This window comes from Fusarium tjaetaba (assembly GCF_013396195.1).
Source record: "Fusarium tjaetaba strain NRRL 66243 chromosome Unknown NRRL66243_c0000344, whole genome shotgun sequence".
Lineage (NCBI taxonomy): Eukaryota > Fungi > Ascomycota > Sordariomycetes > Hypocreales > Nectriaceae > Fusarium > Fusarium tjaetaba.
The window spans coordinates 71760-88535 of NW_023501540.1; the positions used below are offsets into that span (position 1 = coordinate 71760).

The window sequence follows — 16776 nt, forward strand, 5'->3', positions numbered from 1 at the left end:
AACGTATTCATCATGTCTCCTGGAAACAACCAATGAATTTAGGCTTCCTTTGCGCCCAAGTCGGCAGTGACACCTGCACCCTCCTTGATGTAAACCTCGTGTTTCTGCTTAGATGTTTTGACAGGGTTGGGCGATTTGAAGATGTCATCGATTTCTTCAAGAGACCGACCCTTGGTTTCGACCAGAGCGAAATACATCATCCCCCACTCCACGAAATGCAAAATGAGGAAAATGGTGTATGTCTTCCAACCGATCTTTTGGAGAGCGACGGGTGTCGCATACGTGTTTATGAACCCAGAAACACCACTGAAGAAGCCAGAGGCAGCCATACCCTTGGCTCGGATATCATTGCGCAGGACCTCGCTTGGGTATAGAGACTGCAAAGGCGTCCAGCAAAAAGACCAAAAGATACCGTACAAGAAAATCATTGCAATAAAGGCGTAGCCAGTTGATGTGTCAACGTGACCGTGAGCTTTGGCTGCAATGACGTTGATGGGTATGTAAACGAGACCTGTCAAGAAGGTGCCTTGGAACGTCAGCCATGGTTGTACGCGAAACGAATGGATGTCAACTCACCCCAAAGAAACAAAGGCCTGCGTCCAAACTTCTCAACGCCAAATGAGCCCGCGACACCGCTGAAAAACCCGAAAATGACATTAACGCCATTGAGGAGAAGCTGCTGAGAAGAGCTGGTGATACCAACGTTCTCTAGAATGACAGGCATGTAGTAGGTGATAACAGAACCACCGATAAACTGAGAGAAGATGGCAACCAAGAACAGCAAGTAAAACCGGTGCAAGTTTTCCCTGTTGTCGAAGAGCATGCGGTAGTCCCACCACTTTTGGCTAGCTTCGATCTCTGCCTGGTATTCGATAGAGGCTCGCATCTCGTCAAGCTCCAGTTTCACGACAGCTGATTCAGGATTCCCGTCTCCATGATACCTGACGAGCACGGCTCTTGCTTGCTCTTCTTTGCCATGGCTCATGAGCCATCTGGGGCTTTCTGGTATGAACCATACCCCGCAAAGGATGATGGTTGCAGGGACGACTTGAATGATGATGGGGATCCTCCAGGACCAATTCGATGTTAAGCGGCCTGTTCCATAGGCAGTCCACGTAGACGCTGGCAGCATGTTAAATCGAGGCAATGAAGTTTAGTGGTGCGACCAAGACTCACCAAGCGATCCAATATACCAGCCGCCTACATTGTACAGACCAGCCAAAGTTCCGCGCCAAGATGGGTAGGCCATCTCAACTAGATAGATAGGAGACGCAGTTACTGCGATGGTACAGCCAAATCCGAGGAACAGTCTGCCCGCCATGAATGTCCCGACATTCTGGGCTGCCGCTTGGATCACAGTACCAATGATGACAAAAATTGACCCCGTCATCATACCAAACTTTCGTCCAAAGGTATCGGCGGCGGGAGCCGCTACAAGACAACCAAGGATGTTTCCAACACTGTAGAGCGCAAAGACAGCTCCGATAGAAGAGCCTTGCATTTCAGTACCGAAGAATTTATGGAAAGGATCCATTGCATTAATGGATGACATGATAGTTCCATCAAAGCCATTACCGCAATTATCTATGGATAGTCATTAGTTGTAGGGTATATGCATGATATGAAGATTCTAACTTAGCGTGACAAGAGCAATGATTGTATAGAGCTTGAAGATGGACGTTGCCCGTGAAGATAGGTTGTCCTTGGCAATGGCATCACTATAAGCAACATTTTGGACTTTTGCTACTTTGGATGTCGCTAGATCATCGGCTACCGAGTCCGGGACTTTCCCCACGGCCTGTACTTTATCGTCTTTCTTCTGCATTATGGTAGGGAACGCTAATGAGGAATACGATGGAGATGGGGGAAAAACAAAATCATTGTGCTGTGGATTGAAACAACTTAAATATACATAGCGAAGTCTCTGGCAAGCCAATCTGGTCTTTTTTTACGGCATAATCATGCTGAATTGAATCTGTTAGATGCGGGGAACTGGACAACCCTGGGTGAGCCCAGTGGATTAGCCATCGCTGGATGCGAGGTCGGATCAAGGCTACCCGAACCTGAGAAGGTAAAGTTAAGAGGAGTCAATGGTCATTGTCAAGCATCGCTGCTCCTATGTCTTTTGCGAGTCAGATTTGTTCGTTTGACTAGCCTATGTTGCCGCATAACCATGCCGAACTGACCTGGTTAGACGCGGCAACCGACCCTAAATGGGGTCGGAACAAGACTAGCCGCGCTTGAACGAGTTAATTCGTCTGGGGTACGAAAACCCCAGTTCAAAGGCATCGCTCCACTTCCCCACAGGGAATGATCGACGGAAGCACACAATACAAGATCGAATGATCGAATTATCAAAAGCGGTAAGGCGCCCCAATAGAGATAAACCAGGTAATGAGCTCTAATAAGCTTCTAATACTCTGTAGCCTTAATACCTTTACCTACTACGGCCTATAGCTAGGTCAGCGCCTTAGTAATAATATCTAAAAGAAAGCTTTATATATTAGAGTATAATATATTACTTATAAAATCTTATAATATAAAGACATGCTCCTCCTGCGCATAGCCTTCCCCTGAAACTGAAAAAAGATCGAAGTTGCATGTACTATAAAGATAATAACGACCAGGTATATAATAGTATTTCGTGGGCCACTGGTGTTTATCCATGGCTGGATACAAAAGGTAAGCGCCCCCCCACCGACATTGCGCACAAAGTTGGACAGTTGTACAATCTCATCCTCGAGCTCAGGATAGGAGTCAAGAGCATAGCCGAGAGCAACGGGCAGGCAGACATTGGTGTAGACACCGATGAGAAAAAGTCCAATACATGGCAGGATCCAGTGGACACCTGTGCTAGCGCCGACGCCGTACAGAAGGCAGCCCGCCGCTGCCAGAAGTGGCACTAGCAGGTACACCCACAGTCTGTTCTCGGGCTCGTGGATTCCCTCAGCCTTGCGGGCCAAACGAATCAGCAGCCAGTCGGTAAGTGTGCCGCCAATAAACACTCCCATAAAGCTCCCAATCATGAGAGGGATATACATAAGGCCCATCTGGGCAGCGGTGAAGTTGTAAGGCGGAATGGAGAAAAAGCTTGCTTGAGTGGTCATAACAACACTGACGACAAGAGTCGATATGGCGAGCTGGAAACTTGCCCATAGGGCGGCAGGAAGGGCAGCGACCTTGGCCATGGACAGGACGAGTCTCCAATAGCCTGCCTTGACCTCGGGGTTATTGCGATAAATTGCCATCTTCTGAAGGTAGTTGAGGCGCTCGGCAAAATCAGCAGGCTGTGTTGGTGCAGGACGTGCAGCTGTCTGGACTTTACTCTGGCGCATCTTATCCTTTGGCCCTGGATGAGATGCCACAGTTTCGTTTGGCAACGCGACTGCCTCCTGAATGTGGTTTGCTAATCGAGAAAAGGATGTCTCTTCAGCTATAAACAGTACAAGGAGTGTCGAGACACCGAAGAAAACGAGAAGGTACCGAAATACCCAAACCCAACCTTGACTATCAACGATGCAGCCAGCTGCCAGAGGCGGCAAGAAGTTGCCCAACAGGAGGATGAAGCCATAGATACTCAAAACCTTACCCTTCTGGTGGAGGAACGAGATGTCCAGAAGCGAAGTAACAATAGTGGAGTAAGAGGGCGCTGAGCCAAAGCCGGCCAGTGTCATATAGACGAAGTATAGTCCAATGCTTGTCATTGATAGGCCGCATGCGAGACCCGCCATGATAAAAAGTGATCCGATAAAATATGGCAGTCTTCGGCCGTATTTGAGGGCTAAGGGTTGCAGAAACATAGTGCCTACACCGCACATGATGACGAGGAGGGCTTGTCCATAGCTGAGTTGTGTAAAATCGGTCTTGAGGTCGACGACCCAGATGGTCCACGAAGGAGAGCACCATGCGATACTTTACTTCTGTTAGCCGCTGAGTTTGCACGAAGTCAAAGATAACGCGAATTTGACTTTACCAGGCATTGGCGAGAAAACTCCAGAGCAGAAGGGTAGAAGACACCCAGAGCTTTTCTCCTTTAGACCAATTCTGTTGGATAGCTTCAGTTAGCATCAGGGAGGAACAGGGATAGGGAGTTGCGCGTACGAGAGGATCATTGACATTGGTGGTTGGGGCGGGAACTAATATAATAGCTCCTCCATCGGCTTGGAATCCTCCATGTTGAAGATGATCTGACATAAACAGATATTATTAGCTCAACTTCTTATACAGCCCTGAAGGGCATAATGGGATTGACCTGACGTACTTTCGAAGAGGCGGACAGTGCCAGGGACGTCGGACACTGGATCTTTGATACCTAAAGGCATCCCGTCAATTGTGTTGTTATTGGTATGAGTAGGCTCCATGATTTCTGCGAGGGACAAGTCAGGAATAGCTGACAAGAAAGTCGTGCAGAGGCAGCTTTAGAAGGAGGACATTCCATTATATGGACATTGCAACGATAGAACGCGTATCTCAACAAGGGTCGGATCGAACGCCTCCTATGATATGGCTGTAGACAGTTTATTATCAGATAGCTGTGATTCGGCCGGTCGAATTCGGATACGCGACCCCAGCATTGATCTTGTTTACTCCAGAAATTAGCGCTACTGCTGAGCCTGCCATCCTTATAGGATTTCCTATTTAAGCTTTAGCTTCAGATATCAAGATCGCTTGAGATGCATGTTCTAGGTCTAGTTCACTTATTATTAGATTCTCCACTTTCCTTATCACAGTATTAGCCTTGAATCTCAGGGACGGAGAGGGATCTAGACCAACCCCGACTGATTCAGTTTCAGAAGGCTTAACATCATCACGGTCTGGTCCATACCTGGACGTACTAACCCCACTATATCCATGCGTATCTCACATCTTATCATCTCCGCATTCTGTGTCAAACTAACAACAGTACCGAGGATCTGGAGACTATTAGGAATTCGCCGCCTGTTTAGATTCATGCAGAACGCAGTCACGGCAATCAGGGTCGGTAATCGACGAAGAATCAAAAGGGCGTCGGCGGTGCAAATCGCCGAAGCATCTGTCTTGGACTGACTCCCTAGACCTAGAACCTGGCCAAGCGATTGGCAGTCGGGGTTAGAAGCACAACAACAGGTCATAGAACCCGACTGGTTTTAATAAGATGAGCCTAATTAGCAGAGACTCACAGCATTCATTGCGAGGGAAAAGGTTAATCCAATTATGGGAGCTTTATGACAAGCATCCTCACATACTGCCGAATCCCAGCATCTGAGGCTAACTATTGTGCGCATGTGCACTCTTGCTTTAATATGCAAAGGATTATAAGAGTCACTTCATTTTTCATCGCAGATACACATCTCGTTAACTATATTATTCTACGCCTAGTCTCTATTGTTCTCGATGGACTCGCCCTTCTTCCGCCCCGTAAACTTATCCAGCACATTTCGTGTGATGATTTCAGTGAACACGTCTTTGTGGATAAGTCCCGACACCCACTCGCACGACCCGGCACAAAACACTTCACCACCTTTTCTGGTGAAGCTCGCCACCATACCTGACCCATACTCGCGATCCTTTAGGTACTCGGGCAAGTCTTGGCCTTCATAGCAAAGCTGGAGAACTCCAAAGCTAGAAAGAAGACGACATATTAGCGTTGGGGCAGATCAAGGAAGGAAAGGGGACTTACACATCAGTCACGGGACCGCCGACCGGTTAAATATATATATATATACTTATAGTATATATAAGTTAAATAGGGTTAGTTTAACTCTATTTATTACTGTTAAGCAAGTTGAATAAGGTCGGTTTAACTCTGTTTATGGCTGTTAGTTATATAAGTTAAAAATTATATATTCGACTAGTATAGGATAGGTAGCTTCTGATTAGATAAAAAAGGTAAGGGTCTATTCTCATATATATTAAAATGTATTAGCTCGTAATACTTATAATATTAACTTAATAGCATTAGCCCGCTATACTTAACTTATAGGTAGTATAAGATAGTAAAATACCCAGAGTCGCTACCTATAAACCCTTACCTCTTTAAGCCACTCGCTAATATAGAAAAGGTCCTTAATACTTATAATACCTAAAACAAGATTAGCATTTACTTAAGTATTTATAGTCAAAACGCGCCGCGTTTCGCCTTCTAGGCCAATTAAAGCCTTTAGATTTCTACCCTTATTTAAGTAATGAAAACAGGGCGTTGTGAGATACTAGTATGGCTAACGATACCTGCTGTTAGGGAAGTGTTCTGCAGTGGTTATTGCTTCGGAATTTACCCACCTCATTGTTACAGGAGCTAATGGCGCTCGGGGAAAACCCACCAAGAGAACTAAAACACACTAATACAATCAAGAATACACACTAGTCTCTTGTAATCATGGTGTTTGTGGAAATGCCGAAGCCCGATAGGTGTGAAATACTGCTATTCCAGATCTGGCCAGGAATAATAGTGTTGATACAATTTAGCAAGGTTTCAGATGGACTCGCTGCGACCCGCAGTAGAGTAACAGCCAAGATTTAATTTTGTCATTATGCCCATAAATCCAAGCTAAAGAAAAGCGCTGAGACTATTACTATAAGAAGGCTTTACTTAAGTCTTCCAATCTCACAGGTTGTTAATCATTATTATTCCTTAGGTTTTACAAGCACCCTCCTACAACTATCAGCTAATACTTTTCCTCAAGATGTCAAACCAGCTCAAACAACCGGTCATTATTTCTGGAGGTGGCCTTGTCGGGTTGACGCTGGCACAGTACCTTGAGAGAGTCGGCATACCGTACCTACTTTTTGAGCGTGATGAGAGCCCTGATGCGCGATACGGTGGCTGGGGCATTTCAATCAACTGGGTCACTCCCGCTCTACAGAAATGCCTTACTCCAGAGGCATTTGATGCTATCAAGGCCCTTCATAATGACCCAAGGACACTGGAGGAGGGTAAGACTTGCACTCTGAATATAACTTCAATATGTGTTGACAGATATTATCTCAGATACTATCCCATATCAGTATTTTGATCTAGAAAACGGGAAAGCAAAGACTACTCACTTCCTACCTCCTCAGCTGCGTGTTTCTCGCCTCAAGTTGCGGGAGATACTTGCACAGGGAGTCAAGATCAACTGGGGCATATCTGTTACCGGATGGGAAGAGGTCGACGACGGAGTCCTTGTTTCTCTCTCGGACGGAAAAACGGTCAAGGGAAGCATTCTTACAGGGGCTGACGGGAAGAACAGCCATATCAAAAGAAAGATTCTAGGCGAAGAAAAGGCCAAGCTTTATACCTTTCCTATGGGGTTCGTTGGTCTAAAGATGCGACTTGCACCAGAGAAGATTGCCCCATTTCGAAACTTGAGTCGTATATTCTTCCATGGCACTCACCCAAACGGCAAGTTTATCTTCTTCTCTACTATCTCTACCCCTGAAGTAAATGGAAGCAAGGGCACAGAGAACGAGTACTTCGAGGCGCAGCTCAACATGAGCTGGAATGCCGGAGACGCGACCCAAGATATTCTAAATCTGCCGCCCACTGAGAAGCTCAAAGAACTTAAAAAGGCGGCCACGGAGGGCACTGGATTCTTCAAGGAACTTCGGGAGGGATTCGATAATATCCCAGATAACACTGAAGTATTGGATATCGTGCTCCAGGACTGGATGACAGAACCTTGGCAACCTTCGGCATCGGTAACGATTCTAGGGGATGCAGTACACCCCATGACTATGTGTAGGTGTATAAAATTCTACAACAGACGAACTCGAGCTAACTTTCCAGACCGCGGTGAAGCTGCGAACCATGGAATGTTTGATGCCTACATGCTTGGTCGCCAACTCCACAAGGTGAGCATGGGAGAAAAAGACATGGCAAAAGCAATTGAAGATTTTGAAAGAGAGATGATTAGCCGGGCACAAGAGGCAGTCAGCCTCAGTCGCAGGGCGGGTTTTGAGGTCCATGATCTCGATGCTATTTCGGAGTCAAGCGCTTTGTTTCAGTACCCGCATGTGCAGAGGTTGGAAGCTCTCATGTCACAATAAACTGCTGTTTCTTTCGAGCCAGTGGAATTCCAGAATGGCATATCTTTTGTCGTTATTTTGGGTTCGAGTTCCCTCTCAGTTGTAAACTACACTCATTCAATGTATGCAAAACTTTTACTATAGTGATGCCAGAGCCCATAATTAAAGTCATAGAGCAAATTTTGAAGGCGGTAACGGGCGTGATGCGGCATTCTAGAGAGTCACAATACGAAGGTTCATTCGGAAGACTAGCCTTCGCCGCATGACAGTAGACTCACACTTAGATAACACCGTCAGGTCACGTTCACACTTTTTGAAGGCCAACGCGTTATCCACGCTAAAAGTGCCACACCAATAATAGCTCGGTACTAAAGAGCGGGGTAATAATACCTAACGCGATAAGATACATGACGCTTGAAGGCAAAATGAGGCTTATGGTGGCATAGGTCTATGTTATTGGCATGGGAGATGATAAGAGCAGTTCCGCGATTCCAGACTATCGCGATTGTTGTGTGCATGTCCATACCCGAACAGTCTCGGCTATTAGGTCCATAGCCGCCCCTTGTATTGATTCTTTTGCTTATACGTGCGTGGGCCATAGCCAACTAATACTACTTTAGCCTTTCCTCACAACTATTAAGACCATCTGACGCCCGTTGACTTCCAGTCCTTGCCCAACGCAATAACATTACTATCATTTATCATTACAACTATAATTATTATCCTCGTCTCTTCGCTTGTGACGATCCGGCTCAATCACAGTTGAGAAGTATGGCAGCCAGCCCTGAGTTCGAGCATCTTTCCCAGGGATCTGATAAGCAGCCCGAAGGGACACATTCAAAACTGGAGATGTCCAAGGAGGTAGATCCCGAACTAGGTATTGGGACAGAAACGGATCGTTCTTCTATGCCCGGTACCATTGAGCCAGTGAACTCATTCTGGCAAGGGCTTGTTGTCAAGCTTGGAGTTGAGAGTCGGGGCCTAGAACCTGTTCCGGGGGAGCTGAGGACTGATGAGCGCTATGCCAACATTCTGACGCTTTTCTCGACCACTTCTATCGGACTTCTTCCGTCAGTAGGCCTCTTATCTGAAATCATAAACTTCAGCTGATACTAAAACTATGCATAGAATTGGTATTGGGGCCGCCTCGACTCTTGGGTACGGATTGTCACTCAAACAAGCAGCACCCATGATCATTTGTCTTCAGCTGGCTTTCCTCATCCCGTCTTGTTATATTCTCACACTCGCACCATTACTTGGCATGAGGCAGTGGTGTCAGTTTCGTTATGTCTATGGGTAAGCCGCACGTCGGATTGATTGACTCTTTGTTTATGTTTGGTGCTGATCTCCTTTGCCAGCAAATACTTCAACCAGATAGTTTCATTGGTCAGCCTTCTCGGCATTGCAATCTTTGGAATCACGGCCGCTGTTACTGGTGGGCAGACCCTCGCGTCTGTCAACCCACGCACACTCTCAGTTGACAGTGGTATCGCTATTATTTTTGTGATTGGCTGCTGCATTGGATTCATGGGATACAAAGTCCTGCACGGATTTGCCCGCTACGCCTGGATCCCTGCATCTTTTGGCATCCTCATTCTTATCGGCTGCGCGGGCGATCAGCTGCACCAACAAGCTCCACCGCGCGCAACAGGGGCCAAACCATGGCTGAGCATGATATCTATGGCTGCAGGCATCTCCTTTGCCTGGGGAGGCGTTATTGGCGACTACGCATGTTACATGCCTCCAAAGGCACCTCGCTTCCGGCTTGCTCTGTACTTCTTGTCTGGTTTTGGCGTCATGTTCTCGCTCATGATGATACTGGGTGCGGCTCTAGGAGGTGCAGCGCTCCAGATTCCCACTTGGGCTGCTGCCCTTGGCGAAGGAGGCACTGGCGCTGTTGTTGGCCAAGTTGTGGTCTCCCGATTAGGAGGGTTTGGGAAATTTGTCTTGACTATCCTCGCCTTGACAGTTGTCATAACAACAGCCAGGGATATTTACAGCATCTCCTTGGCTATTCAGGCTGTCGTTCCATGGCTTGAAAGAGTTCCCAGGGCTGTCTTGGCACTTGTCACAACTGGAGTCTTGATCGGGGTAGCAATCCCTGCTTCAAAATCGTTCATCTCATCCCTCTCTGCGCTAGTCTCTATTCTCTCCTATTCGTCTGGAATTACGGTAACCACTTTTCTCATTGAGTGGTTCTGGTTTCGGAGAGCGAACCCTGACACCATGGACCCGGCCATCTGGGACGACGGTAAAGCTCTTCCTTCAGGGATTCCAGCTATCGTTACCTTCGCTATTGCCTGGGGGCCAATTATCTGTGGAATGGACACTGTGTGGCTTACTGGCCCCCTTGCCAAGGTTGCTGGAGATTTAGGCTGGGAGCTAGCTATCCTTACCACTGTCATCATCTATACCCCTCTTAGAGCTGTGGAGATTAGATATCGTGGTCGATTCTGAGAGGACTAGCGACAAACAGGGGGAGGGACAAATGGAGACTGCGTACCTCGGCGAGAATCTATCTAGTAGTATCTAAATCAATGCTTCTCAGACTTGGGTTATGTAGTATCACTACTCTCAGTTGTTTAGTTTGTAAAGGGCTTTTGGTGTATTGTTAATGGCCTTGACTTTTCTAATATTTTGAACAAATACAATACTTCTTTTCTTAGAAAATCGAGACTTCATAGTATACTGTAAGAACAGCAAGCATTTTGCCAGTTTACTGTACAAACGCGCTTGCTTCCCCGGGTTCTGTTTAGCAAGGCCCAAAAACCTGACCGACAAGACTTGGACTATTTAGTTAACGATTCGTGCGGGTTAACCCCGCATAGTTCTTAGCAACCTTTAGAGTTCTGCAGTGGCGATTGTGGGTATTCCCCGACTAAATTGAACTGGAAGTGACCTTGCCCGAAAGGGACAAAGTGTTCTTATCTCGTGCTCCTCCATTCCTGCAGTCAGTTTAGTGCGTGGGGTCCAGCTGGCTTGTGCTAATTTCCTGAGGGATCAGCGTTGACAATTGAACCAGAATCAAACAACCCGTGACAAACCCACGATATCCTTTCCACTGTCGAATTGGATCTCCATAATCAACTGCGCTGTTGTGAATTCCAATTGCAATTTCGTGGCCACCGGTAGATAAGCCACTAGGATCCCTGCCTGCCTGAATGGCACATCGTTCGTGTGAATACCACCGTACCACCCAACATCCGACCGACATCATGAGCCAATCCAAGGAGTGCCGTACTTGTGGGAGCATCTTTTCCTCCAAGAGCCATCTGGTTCGACACGAGAAGTCCCGTAAGTCACCAGTGGCCCGCTTATTCATCCCCTCGTATCATTCTCAAATTAATCCTCTCTCTACCTAGATACCCAAGAACAATCCGCCCCATGCACTTTTTGCGGCCGCATGTTTTCTAGAACGTAAGCTCCACTGCTCAGCTAACTGCTTGTGTGGAATCTGTTTCTAATGCCCGATTCACCAATAGTGACTCGGTTCTTCGTCACGCCAAGAAGTGCGAGAATCGTGCTGGTCGGCCAATACCCGCAGGCATTAAACGTGGAAGGGGTCGGAAGGCATGTGATCGATGTGCCTTGTCCAAGCTCGCCTGCGACACAGATGATCCATGCGAGAGCTGCCTAAGCCGCGGCTGGGAATGTTCTTACGATCGAGTCGGCGTTGCCTGTGCTCCTGGTTCTCTGCCTGCCATTCCTTTGCCTGAGGTCAACTGCGAGACCGTTGAGCAAGAAATCGACAACAGTATTGATTCGGACGATCCACAACCTGCAAGCCCACCGCCGATCACAAGAAGTGACAGCACGCTCTTCCTTCTTCAATACACAGCCCGTGAAAACAAGAATATCACCGATTTTCGGAATGCCCTGGAATCGTGTTCCATCCTTCCCCATGACCCTGGCAGCCCTCCTTGTGGTCTTCAAGACGGAAACGGCAAGTTTCTTTCTCAGGATGATTGCAATGCCTGGGATGACCCGTTAGTCTGGAATAATATATTCCCCGCAGGCGCAATGATAGACATACTGGATGAGGACGGTATCGGGATCCCAAGCCTCGAGGACATAAATCGAAGCTCACTCGAGCAACGAATTCCTGAAATATTGAACCTAATTCCTTTGGATGATCATAATAACCTTTATCGGCATAACGGGAGTTCGAGGACGCAGATCCGGCCAATATTCGAGAAATTGCTCACCATTAGCAATATATACCGCGCTCTCGAAGCATTCTTCCGACGGATGTACCCATATAACCTTGCAATACACCGTCCGACTTTTACTGTTGGCAAGATATCGCCTCAGCTCTTTTTGGCAATGGTCGTAGCTGGCTCCATATACGACAGTGTTCAAGATATGTCTTCACTTACCTACAAAAGCTTCGACACCTTAGAATCCATCATTTTCAATAATAATGAATTCGAACTATTGACCAATGGGCATCATGTCTGCGGCTTGGATGGCTGTTCAATGCATCTCGACCTTCTCAGTGCGGCTGTTATTGTAATCTACCTCCAACTTGGAATGGACGACAGAACGAAACGGAGCCGCATGCGGATGATACGCGTTCCTATGCTAGTTACAGCAGGTCGAAATCTCTCACTTTTCAGCACCCTAAAACTCGGTACACATGAAACCCCTGGTAATACTTTTGCTGAAATGTGGTATGAATGGATCAAGACTGAGAAAAGAATAAGGTGAGGGGATATCACGCATCGCAGTAACAACGCTGATAATTAACTAACCGCAGAATGGCCTTTTCAATCTTCCTACTTGATAGTGAACTTGCCATATTCTTTAGAACAATGCCGAGTATCACTCTGAGAGAGATGAAACTTGATTTCCCATCTAGTGAGGTGGTCTTTCGTGCAAAAACATGGGGAGATTGGCTACTATCAGACCAGACTGCTTCAAGGCTACTCAACCACAATTTCTCATCTTGCTTCACAGAGCTCATTGAAGGGGCCGATAACGCCATGACAGAACGATTGCTGCAGAAGTACAACTTGACTGACCTGTTTTATGTCCTTTGGGGTATGTTTCTACAAGTCATTTCCGAGTATCTCGCCCTTACGTCAGAGATATTCGAACTGTTTTGCTTGTGTTACTAACCATCGAAATAGGTCTTCACAGATTAATATATCTATCCCAGACCAATCTATTGTTATCCACTCTTGACTCTTTAGATCTGCCTCTCAAACTATGGAAGCACCATTGGAATCGGAATCTCTCGCAAGGCCCCCCTTTTAGCCCGGAGGAGCTTGCTATTACCAGAGTTGGAGAAAGCTTGTATTGGCTGGCACGATTATTCTCAAAAATTAAACCAGGCAGCCGAAGACATGAGGATTCAAATCTAGACTCCCTGGATTGGTTGCACTCCTTGATACAAGAACACGACGGGAAAGACTTTAGTTGATCACTTGTGTCTGCAGGAATATTAAAATATAAAGCTAAAGGCAATAGCAAAGGGAATAACTGCCCAGTCTTGACTTAAATTCAACTGCTGTACTACCTCAACTTCACAATGCTAGGATGCGCTACAGCGTATTGGTATAAGGGATCCCCTGATCGGATATGCATGGCACAAAGGATCCAGTATTGAGCAGCTATCCCAATGAACATTAAAGATATCCCTCATTTGCCCTTTGTCTCCTTAACCAGGTCTGCCAAGTGCAAGCTCACTGTCTCTGGAAGCTCGACGACCGGGAAGTGAGATTCCCCATTAAGCCGAGCAAAGCTGAACCAATCATACTTCCGAGCGAAATCTTCGTGTGCCTCCAAATAGGCTTGTTCTCTGGGGTGACTGAAGATATGACGAAACAGAGGGGGATTACTAATCGTCTCAAGCCGTTCCATAGGCGAACCCCAGCGCTCATAGTTCTTCTCGACAAGCCAGCAGAAATGGGACCAGCTATCGAATCCGTGAGCGCCGACATCATTGTAGAAGTGGTTCAAAACGTTAGGATTCTTAGTGTCATCGAGCCAGCCCTTAATAAGAGCAGCCTGAGCCTGGTACCAAGTGTCCCTTTGCTGCGTCATCTGCAGTTGAGAGATAAATTCAGGCGGAGCATGAGTCAGGATCAGATCGGTCAGCAATACAGCTGGGACCCTCTCCTTTCCAAGACGCGCGGCAAGCTCCATGGCACACCATCCCCCATGAGAGTGAGAGACAGGGATAAATTTCTTAACCTCGAGGGAGTCAAGGAGTGCAATAGTGTCGCTTGCCTGGTCATCAACACTCCATTTTCCTACAGGGTCGCGGTTTGCTCCGTGGCCCCTCCACACGATCCTAATAACACGATACTTGCCCGTCAAGTATGGCAGCAGGTATTGATAGCCACGGTGGTCCTGTCCAAGACCTGGCAGACAGACGATTGCTGGTTCATCTGACACAAGGCCTCGGTCATCGAAGGATAGTTCAACCCCATTGAGAATTCGATTATAGAGCATTTTGTGTTTCGGTTGAAGGAGGTTGAAAAAATAAATGAAAATAAGATTTAACTGTCAGTAAAATGATATATCTGAGGGTATGCCTGGTTATTGATTCTATGGGGCTTCAGGATTGATGTGAAAGACTCAAAGAGCTTGTTTCAAAACTTGGAAAATATTCAGGTTAAGTATGTCAACAAAGAACAAGGCTCCATATAGTCGGGATATCACCATCAGTCCACGTTGTGAGCACAATGCCATCCATCTCCATATCCTAAATCAGACAGTCGGCTTATTGTGTGGGGCTATTCTTACAAACCAGGATTTGAGCGGCTGTGGGTTAAACCCGAATACCCACAAGTCCGCAGGCCCGTCGACTGACCCACTAAGCCGCTTGGTTGTTGGTGGGTTTTCCCGATTATATAAACATGGCGATTTATGCCTTTGGCCCGTTTCCGCTCCCCATATCCGCCTGGAACGAATTGGGTCTTATCCGCTATCTGTACGCGGTTGAGCAAAACACTAGTTGCCAAGCTTGGTGCGTGGAAGCAATGGGTCGGCTGAGTTCTTATCTGCGCTATTTAAAATGGCCCAAGAATTCCCTTCCATGGTATCTGGACCTCGAATCAGTTTAAAGGGCGCGGGGTTCTAATCAATGACAGAACTTTCTTGCATCCTAGATCTCAGTTACTATATTACAAATATTCCAGATAGGAATAAACAAAGTCTTTAGGGCCTGTCTTGAAGAGCTGTTATTTCTCTTTCTTTGTAGGTTCAACTCCTTGTCGATTGATGATAAAGCTAATAAAATTGTCAGGGAGATATGGATAAGTCAGGAAAAGTAAGGATAAAGCTCCAGGGCGGAGAAATAGAAGCTGCACGCGACAATGATATTTTCAAAGCTCGTGGAATACGATATGCCTCCGCGAATCGTTTTGAGCTTCCTCAACCTGCACAACCCTGGGAGGGTGTTTTAGACTGCACACATCCGGCTTCTATCTGTCCCCAGATGGTGCCTTCGCGTTTAGACAGTGTCACAGGCCCTATTACCTCAGGAAGGATGCAGGACGAAGACTGCCTTCATCTTACGGTGACTGCATCAGTTGAGGCACTCACAGATGGAAAAAAGCGGCCTGTAATGGTGTTCCTACACGGAGGAGCATATGTCTCTGGTGGTGGAGACCTTGATGCATATTCACCCGTCGGACTCGCACAACGCGGTCTCGTCATGGTCAACATCACACATCGGCTTGGACTCTTTGGATACCTACCCATTCATGATAGAGCCCCTGCAAACCTCGGACTCTATGATCAAATCATGGCGCTAGAATGGATCCAGGGCAACATTGCTGATTTTGGAGGAGACCCAAATCGCGTTACTCTTTTTGGGGAGTCTGCTGGCGCGGATTCCATTTTCTGCCTCATGATAGCTGAAGGGACTCGACATCTATTCCATCAAGCAATCCTTCAAAGCGCTCCACTAGGAGTAAGAATGATGGATCGCGAACAAATGATACAAGCCCTCGGCGCTTTGGGTCATCATCGACTTGCATCTTCTGAAGCACCCAGGACCACCGATGAGATGCTCTGTCTGCAGGTAGAGCTACTTATGGAGGCCAAGAAACATCCCTCTGGATTAATGGCTTTTGGGCCTTCCCTGGGTCATGCACCTCTTCCACCGCTTTCAGAGGTTTCTCACAAGGTCCAGCAGGCAGCAAAACAGATCAATCTATTCATCGGTTACACAACACATGAAGGCGCACCCTTCGCAAGAATGAACGATACCTTGCGGTCTTATTTTGATTTGCCACTTATTGGATGGCTTATCGAGCGACTTATGGTGTGGATTGTTTCAAGAAAAATGTTCATATGGAGAATTACCCAACTCCATAATCATTACCTCAGGGCCGGGGGCAGTTCAAGGAAATACAAATTCGACTGGTGGCCATCGCAAAGCGACTTGCGATCTACACATTGTTTAGAACTCCCTTTCCTATTGGGTACCTGGACAGACTGGGCAAAAGCCCCCATGCTACACGGACCGGAATCGAGAGTTGTACTTCACAGTTTAGGCACTAAGATGAAGGATTTATGGGCTGCATTTGCTAAAGGTTTAATGAAATCAAAGGATGTAAATATAGTTGGAGATGAGGCCTATGGAGAGATTATTTTTAATTAACTATTATTAATAACTAAATAAAATAGCCTATAGATTCGTTATAAGTTAAAGGGTAAATAGCTATAATAGATAGAGGAGAGGTCGAGGTTATAGGAGGGTAAAAGGTTATAACTTGTTAATAGATCGATATAGGGTTAGGATTTTAAAGATAAAAGTAGGCCTAGGAAATAGTATAAACT

The 16776-nt window shown here is 46.7% G+C and overlaps 6 protein-coding genes across 6 annotated transcripts; 4 read left to right on the plus strand and 2 right to left on the minus strand.

Annotated features, from left to right (window-relative positions):
• Positions 1–38: 38 nt before the first annotated feature.
• Positions 39–4361, minus strand: FTJAE_12555 (lactose permease; the record flags this gene model as incomplete). The annotated part of the gene is made up of 8 exons (XM_037345613.1): positions 39–526; positions 577–1122; positions 1177–1584; positions 1636–1819; positions 2703–3912; positions 3974–4044; positions 4102–4187; positions 4262–4361. 8 exons carry the CDS (start codon positions 4359–4361, stop codon positions 39–41), a joined length of 3093 nt encoding a protein of 1030 aa, XP_037200428.1.
• A 2301-nt stretch (positions 4362–6662) lies between these two features.
• On the plus strand, positions 6663–8004 carry FTJAE_12556 (FAD binding domain protein; the record flags this gene model as incomplete). The annotated part of the gene is made up of 3 exons (XM_037345614.1): positions 6663–6912; positions 6956–7696; positions 7745–8004. The coding sequence occupies 3 exons, from the start codon at positions 6663–6665 to the stop codon at positions 8002–8004; spliced, it is 1251 nt and encodes a 416-aa protein (XP_037200429.1).
• Positions 8005–8754: 750 nt separating this feature from the next.
• On the plus strand, positions 8755–10440 carry FTJAE_12557 (purine-cytosine permease fcy22; the record flags this gene model as incomplete). Its single annotated transcript, XM_037345615.1, has 3 exons — positions 8755–9053; positions 9112–9279; positions 9342–10440. The coding sequence occupies 3 exons, from the start codon at positions 8755–8757 to the stop codon at positions 10438–10440; spliced, it is 1566 nt and encodes a 521-aa protein (XP_037200430.1).
• Positions 10441–11198: 758 nt separating this feature from the next.
• FTJAE_12558 (uncharacterized protein) lies at positions 11199–13100 on the plus strand (the record flags this gene model as incomplete). The annotated part of the gene is made up of 4 exons (XM_037345616.1): positions 11199–11277; positions 11346–11400; positions 11466–12686; positions 12740–13100. 4 exons carry the CDS (start codon positions 11199–11201, stop codon positions 13098–13100), a joined length of 1716 nt encoding a protein of 571 aa, XP_037200431.1.
• Positions 13101–13623: 523 nt separating this feature from the next.
• Positions 13624–14439, minus strand: FTJAE_12559 (Dioxygenase; the record flags this gene model as incomplete). Its single annotated transcript, XM_037345617.1, has 1 exon — positions 13624–14439. One exon carries the CDS (start codon positions 14437–14439, stop codon positions 13624–13626), a length of 816 nt encoding a protein of 271 aa, XP_037200432.1.
• A 988-nt stretch (positions 14440–15427) lies between these two features.
• Positions 15428–16490, plus strand: FTJAE_12560 (para-nitrobenzyl esterase; the record flags this gene model as incomplete). Its single annotated transcript, XM_037345619.1, has 2 exons — positions 15428–16258; positions 16401–16490. The coding sequence occupies 2 exons, from the start codon at positions 15428–15430 to the stop codon at positions 16488–16490; spliced, it is 921 nt and encodes a 306-aa protein (XP_037200433.1).
• Between the last annotated feature and the right edge of the window lie 286 nt (positions 16491–16776).